Source organism: Portunus trituberculatus, chromosome 38 (assembly GCF_017591435.1).
Source record: "Portunus trituberculatus isolate SZX2019 chromosome 38, ASM1759143v1, whole genome shotgun sequence".
Lineage (NCBI taxonomy): Eukaryota > Metazoa > Arthropoda > Malacostraca > Decapoda > Portunidae > Portunus > Portunus trituberculatus.
This window is the reverse complement of record NC_059292.1, coordinates 34381596-34389042: the sequence shown is the minus strand read 5'-3', so window position 1 is coordinate 34389042 and position 7447 is coordinate 34381596. Positions and strand designations below refer to the sequence as shown.

Genomic DNA, 7447 nt, shown 5'->3' with positions numbered 1-7447 from the left:
ATTATCAAGGCGGGTTTCATGAGTCTCGTAAACATCAACATATTACCTCATTTTCAAGCGACAAGGTATCATGACCATTACTATCTTTCTCCCTCCCTCCCTCCTTCCTTCCTTCCTTCCTTCCTTCCTTCCTCCCTCCTGCCCCATTTTATAATTTTTCTTCCTTCTGCCATCGCATTTTTAACGCTTACCATACTATATTTTTTACTCTGTTATTTTATTGTCACGTTCCTGCATCTTAGTATTTCTTTTTCTATTTATTTTTTTTTTAGTGTCAAATGTTCCGTTTTTATTTCATCCTTACCACTTACTACAATTTATTTTTTTCCCATCTTATTTTTTTCTATTCATATTTTACTAAGTGTCAAATGTTCGGTTTCATTTCATTCGTACCAGTTTCTCCACTTTATTTAATTTTTGCTGGTATTTTTTTTTCTATCACATCCTTGCCACTTATTACTTACCACTTTCCATTTTACTTCCCATTATTATTTTCTTCCATTACGTCCTTTCCTTTCACTCCATCACTTCTGACTCCATTTTCATGTTGTATAGTTTTCCATGAATTCTTTAAGTTTACGCTACTATTAATATGACTCACTTCTTGTCTTTTCCATTACATCCTCACCACTTTCATCAACCTTCTCTTTGTGCTTTTGAACCATTTTATTTATTTCCCATCACTCCCTCATAATTTCTCATTCCTCTTATCTCCACCTTACTCCTCCTCTTTTCCTCGTCCTTAAATTTCTCTTCTTTTTTTTTAAACCACCGTTCATCTTATCGTGTACTGCCTTACTTCTCATTCCCACCTCACGAACTTTTCTTCACTTCCTTCTCTCCTCTTCAACCCTCAAAGACACGTGATTCCTTTTAGACCAGGGGAAGGATAGGCAAGAGGGGAGAAGAAAGCTTATTAAGGAAGGATAGGGTAGGAGATAAGAAGGGGACGGTTACAGAAGGAAAGAAGGAAGACGGATGGAAGAGGGAACGGAGAGGAAGGGTAGGAAGGGAAAGAGGAAGGCTAAGGAAGGGAAGAGTAGATAAAGGCTAGAGTAAGGCCAGAGAAAAGAGAGGGAAATGGAGAAAGGAAAAGAAAGGAAAAGTCAGAGGAAGGAAAAGGAAGCGAAAGGAAGATTAAGGAAGGGAAGAATAGATAAAGACTTGAGAAATAAAAGAGAAAGGTCAAGGAAAAAGAGGAAATGGAGAGAAAAAGAAGGGAGAAGAAAAGAAAAAGTCATAGGAAAGGAAGGGAAGGGAAGTGAAAGGAACATAACAGTGTCAAGAATTATGATAACAAAATAGGTGAAAATAACAGTAAGAGACTTATGATTGCATTGCTATGACTTCCTCTCCCTCCTCCTCCTCCTCATTCCCCACTTCTTCTCTCTCTCTCTTCCTCTTCCTCTATCTCTCGCTCTCTCCCTCTCCCCTGTCCAAAAAATAATAAACACATTACCCATAACAAAGGAATATAAATCGTCAGCATGGTACTCTTTTATTCCCTTGCTGTGGTTGCAATAGTAGTTGTTGTCGCTGTTGCTTCTTGTTTCCAATAGTAGTAGTAGTAGTAGTAGTAGTGTTGTTGTTGTAATAATAGTAGTAGAAGTATTAGTTGTTGTTTTTATTCTTGTAGTAATAGTAGTAGAAGTAGTTGTTGTTTTTGTTCTTGTAATAGTAGTAGTAGTGGTGGTGGTGGTGGTGAATGTGATGTTGCTTTCTCGTATGCATTGTTCACTCTCACCTTTCCTCTTCTTAGTCATTTTTTATAAGATTTTTTTTTTCGTGTCGGCTGTCACCATTGCTCCTTTGAATGCCCTTATTACATTTTTTTTTTGCATTGCCTCATAATAATTTTAGTGTGTGCCATTTCACTTTTTTTTTCTCTCATGTCAACTTATTTTTGTCAACAAACTACCACTGTATTTACAGCATAGTTACTGTTATTTTTTCTCCTTTACCATAGCAGTAGTTGTTATAGGTGTTTTTATTGATATTATCATTACCATCATTATTTCTATTTTCATGTTACTGTTGTTTTCCCCATGAAGTGTAGCAGTAATGGCCGCTATCACTATTTCCCTAGACTGCACCATAAAATCTGTTGATGTTATTTATATGTAGGAATTTCTATTACTACTGTTTTTGTTTTCATTTTTCTCAATATAGTTCAGGCACATAAATTTCTCTCATATACGGTTGTTATTGGCACTACTGATAACGTTATCGGCGCAGTGATCAACTTTTTTTCACCATCCGAACAAAATAAAAGCAAAATGCAGTGCAGAGGAAGGCAAAAAATACCTTGAAGTGTTTACCAGATAGCAGGGAGGCAGGAAGCTGATGTTTTGGTAAAGCCTCGAGGCCTTGGGAGGGGCAGAGAGAGAGAGAGAGACAGACAGACAGACAGACAGACAGACAGACTGACAGACAGACACAGACACAGACAGACAGACAGAGAGAAAGTGAAAGAGTACTTCAGAATATGGGTGGGTGGAGATGGAAGGACCTCGCAGGTAATGAAAGGAGAGGGAAAAGGAAGCAAGAAAGGAGCAGTGAAAGGTAGGGAGTGATGGGGACGAGACGCTGCCAGTAGGTTAGCCAAGAGTTGGTGGTAGGTGAGGCAACGATACGAAAAGGAGATTGACAGGAATAGAAGAGTAAGGGATTGTAAAAGAGTCAGAGATATGGGAGTAAAGCATAGTGAGGGTAAGTTTAAAGTTATCATGCGACGTTAGAATATGAAATCAGCGATATGGATGAGAAAAATAAGGGATAGTGAGAGGCAGGGATGGTGTGAAGGGCTGTTAAGGGGGGCGGCAAAAATACAAAAAAAAACGAGTCATATTTCACTTACGGTAAGTTCAATTGGCTTGATATTCTGTTACGTTGTTTGTGGGTGTACATTTAGGTCATTCTATGTACTTCATTAAGGGATGTGGAAGCATTAAAAACTGGTTAGCATTCATGTAACTTGGATTTAGAAATATTTGATGGATTAACAGTAAAATAGAATGAATAGGGTTAAAAATAATTTGCAGGAATGCTCTTAAGGAATGGCAAGAAGAAAAAGACTAGCTAGAATAATGTAGGAATAGTCTGTTAGTCCAAATAGTACAAAAATAGATCAAAAGAAAGAAGACATGATTTTAAATGCCCATGAGAAATGAGTCAAGGGGAGTGATGCGGATGACGTAAATGCTGCTTAGAATAACTCAAACCTGCAAATGTCAAGTGGAATAATGGCACGAGGGGATGGACAGGGACGCAAATAAAGGATACTGGAAGGCAGGGATGATCTTAAAGGACAAGTATGAATGGGTAAGGGACGGAGTTGGGGTGGGATGGGAAGGGCTTGGCTGGGAGCAAAGGGTGCTAGCTTGGTTTGGTGAAGGGCGGTAAAGAAGGCAGGCTAGGAATGCTGTCTATTACGCAGCTTGAAGTTGTGTGCCCAAAGTTCCCGCTTGCCTGCCTGTCTGCCTGCCTGCCTGTCTGCCTGCCTGCCTGCGTGTCTGTATCTCTGCCTGCCTGTCTGTATCCCTGCCTGCCTGCCTGTTTGTATCCCTGCCTGCCTCTCTGCCTCCCTGTCTCCCTCCCTGTTAGTCCCCTGCCGCCCTGCAGTTCCAACTTTTATCTAGTTTAGCAGCGTCTTTAATTGGATGCTATTGAGATCCTTGAGAATGTTTGTGTACGAGTCCTAACGTTCTTCTTAGAGAGAGAGAGAGAGAGAGAGAGAGAGAGAGAGAGAGAATTATATTTATTTGACCTTTTTTGCTTACACTGATATATACTATACATAGAAAATGACTTAAGGTAAGGTCCAGTAAGCCGGAGAGAGAGAGAGAGAGAGAGAGAGAGAGACGAAGAAAATAACTCCTCTGACATCCTTACAGACAAAACTCACCATCACGTCTTACCTGCCTCAATATTTACCGGGACGAGGCGACACATACACACGCGCACTAGAATAGACAGGTGCAGGGGTTGGCTAGGGGTAGTGGGAGGGAGGAGGGGCAGGGTATGAATCTGAAGGTCGCTCGGGGCCAACCAGACAACCATGCGCCTCGTGTAAATCAAGTGAAAAACAAACATTCAGTTCACCTGGTGGAAAAAGTGGATAGATGTAAGAGGCAGCAACCCACGGGCACTCAGGCACAGGCTCTATGTGTCTCCGGGAAAAAAGAGTGTTTGATTTACGGTCCCGGGTAGAAGAAAGGTCCATTCCGGCGGAGCGAAACTTGAACTGGTGGGAGGAGAGATTGTGTTGTGATGAGAGGCGTCTGGGGAAACAAAGCTCGTAGTTGGGTTGGCACGCGACGTTTCGACTGCTGGTGGGAGGGAAACACGCTACCTTTTCTGTGGTTTTCCGATCATTCTTGTCTAGGGAGCAGGTGAGATGGTGTGGAACTTTTGTTACCGTGTCTTGTTTTCATTAACAAGAACAGTTGTATGGCTTTCGTAACCTCCACCACTCAAACTAGTACAACCTAACCAAACAATAACCACACCGTTAGATTAAGTAGTGTTAGAGACCTGTGTTCTTGAAGTGCTTCTCCAGTTAATCTTTTTAGGATTTTTTTTTTCCACAAGCCATATAGATGATTAGTCAGACTCTGATGGATATTTTTATCGATGATACGAATCCTTATTAAATGAATTATTCATGGAATTATGAAAACGCTTTGAAATCATGAAAATTTTAAATCCCCAATACCTTTCTTTCAAATGCAGTCAAGCTAAAATGCTGTAAAGTGTAAGAACAATCACCAGAATTATGAAAACACAGTTAAAAACCCAAGTAATTTTCACTGAAGCCTGTTAAATGTGCTACAGGAAAATGATGAACGTTTGAAAATACGAGTGGTAATGCAATGATGTAATGTGTTAATACGGTGAAGAAATTATTCTGATAACCTCCATTCGAGACTATTAATGTATTATTTATAAGATGTCTGAACGTTTAGAAAATACAAGCAGTAATGCAATGATGTGGTTCGTCAAGGCTGATTGGAAATACCACAGACGACGCTGAAAAAATTGCCCTATTAATATTCATGGGAACCTGTTAAAGATATTCGAGATTAGACGCTGGAACATTTAACAATACGGGTGATAATGCAATGATGTGGTGTGTTGAGCCTGATTGGAGTCACACCGGCGAGGCTGAAGAAATTACCATTTAGTGAACAAAGGAAGAGGTTTCATAAAAAAAACTTCTTTAGGGACGCGAATCTAGCGGAAGGAGAACTGAGGACAGGGAGAGGCGGAGCGAGGCGGGGCAAGGCAGAGCAGCTTTAGGGTGTTGGAGGCGGAGGATGACTGGCGGGATAAAGAAGAAACTCAAGTGTCACAAAGAACTTCCAGGCCACGTAAAAGTCAGATCGTAACCGAGACGGAACATCCCCTCAGATCACAATCACCGGCGGACTCTTTTCTTGGGAAGGCCGAGCTGGTAGCGGTAGTGGTTATGGTGGTTGGTGGTAGTCGTGGTGGTGGTAGTAGTGTGAATTTTGCCCTGTGTCAGTCGCGAGGTTTTCACGTTCAATCTCGACGTCTCTCATATGTAAAGTTCAAGAATAGGTTAATGTTTTGTGCCCGACAATGGTTTTGCCATATGAGGCGAGCCACAGAGCGCATGCCTGAGCCTCTTGAAGGAATTAGAGGTTTTTTCTCTAAGTAGATTAAGTGACTTATCTCCTGCGAAGCCAAGAAAAAGACGAAACCCGAAACATCTCAAGAGTATCCCGGGGCTTCTGCAGGGGTGTGGGACTCCAACGCTGGTCAGGCCCCGCGAGTGTGAAAACCCTGCCAGTGTTAGGGATGGAGTGGAAAGGGAACCCACCACTGTGAAACGTTGGCTGTGTGAACTAGTCAGTGCTCAGAAACAAAGGAAACCATGAAAAGTAATATCTGGCGCTCTGTGAGGTGCGTGAATTCTTGGCTTACAACAGTATTAGAAGTCTCATTGTGAGGCACTGACCGTCTTGTGTTCTGCCAGGCCCGCCAGTCCTTCCTCACGATCCAGTGCCCGTCTCACCTTTCCCTGCCGTCATTAGTGGACGTCTGGCGGCCACGAGCCGAGACGCACCATAGCTGGGAGAGAAAATGGCCCTGAAGATTGGAGAAATCTCATGCCACTCAAGGACTCCCACTTCAAGGAACTAACACGAGCCTTAGAGCATCCTCATGGCGTGGCTGATGCCCTTGCCCTGGCCGCCCTTCATGGTAATGAGACACTTCTGTTCCAAGAATAGTGGCATAGGCAAGATTGTGAAAATCAGTAATCAGAATAGGTAAAAAGTAATGGGTTTAACTGAAAAAGTCAGATTTAACAAAGAAGTAAGAAATTCACTCTTAGAATAGAGTGGCAGATAAGTGGAACAGACTCAACAAGGAGATTGTTGGTGTTGATCTATTAGAGAGCTTCAGAACGAGTATAAGATAGTAGATCAATGGATGAGGATGATCGGTGGAAGTAGATAGATATATTCCACACATGGACTGTCACATGTAGACTTAATTCACGACTTATTGGAGCCTCCTTACTTTTAGTACGATTTTATTCTGTTTCATTTGCTTAAAGTTTAAAAGTACAGTAGCAGTAACAAGAAGGATTGACGTAGCTGTGAATATATTTGTCCGTACAAAACCCCCACCTTCCCTTTCCTCTTTTTCCTAACTGTCGAAACTGCAATAAAACTGACGTGTCTATTGGAACACGGAATTTAGTGCCTTGCCATAGCTCTGGACCTCACGTGTGCTGCCATACATACTTACCATGACGTGTGTTGGGGCGAGACACATGACACTTTCCTGGCCTCCCTCTCGCGCTGTCCCTCAGATAATTGGGTCCCTGATTATACGTTTGATTAATTGCTTTGTGTTCTCTGGTGGCAGAGTGTGTGTGTGTGTGTGTGTGTGTGTGTGTGTGTGTGTGTGTGTGTGTGTGTGTGTGTGTGCGTGTGCGTGTGTGTGTGCGTGTGCGTGAGTGCATGAACATCTGCATCTAGAACATTTGTTTCTCTCAATACTGCAAGAAATTAATGAAAACTGAGATTATTATTCTGATTAGAGCCATCAGTACCACCACCACCACCAGTGTCGCCGCCGCCGCCGCCGCAGTCCAATGTAATAAAAACGTGCCATGAAAACCCAATAACCTTACTCATAACAACGTGAATCTTTGTTATGGATGAATGCAAATGTGACGTAATGAAGCGTAACTGTCAGCGAACAGTGAAAAAAATGTGCGAGTCAGCTTGCGTGTAGCAGTTTGATAGGTGTGTTAATTAGCAGGTGTCATCCTCGGTATGGCAGGTGAAGAGACTGTAGACAGGTTTTATGTGTGATTTATTTATATAGATAGTTAGGTAAGAATGTCAGAAAATAAGGGAAGCGGCAGGGAGTCATCAGGGCCACACATCGCAGTCCTTGTGTGACTTGTTCC

At 42.1% G+C, this 7447-nt stretch overlaps 1 protein-coding gene across 19 annotated transcripts in view; it reads left to right on the top strand.

Annotated features, from left to right (window-relative positions):
• The window catches only part of LOC123515235 (A-kinase anchor protein 13-like), a 567618-nt gene that overhangs the window by 437825 nt on the left and 122346 nt on the right, over window positions 1–7447 (top strand). For 2 of the 19 annotated variants that reach the window (XM_045273816.1, XM_045273810.1), the window contains exon 1: window positions 6172–6225. The exons of the other annotated variants lie outside the window; for them this stretch is intronic. In XM_045273816.1, coding sequence (XP_045129751.1) covers window positions 6187–6225 — 39 coding nt within the window. In that variant the 5' untranslated portion in view covers window positions 6172–6186. Of the gene's footprint in view, window positions 1–6171; window positions 6226–7447 lie in introns of those variants that run through there. 19 annotated transcript variants of the gene reach the window in all.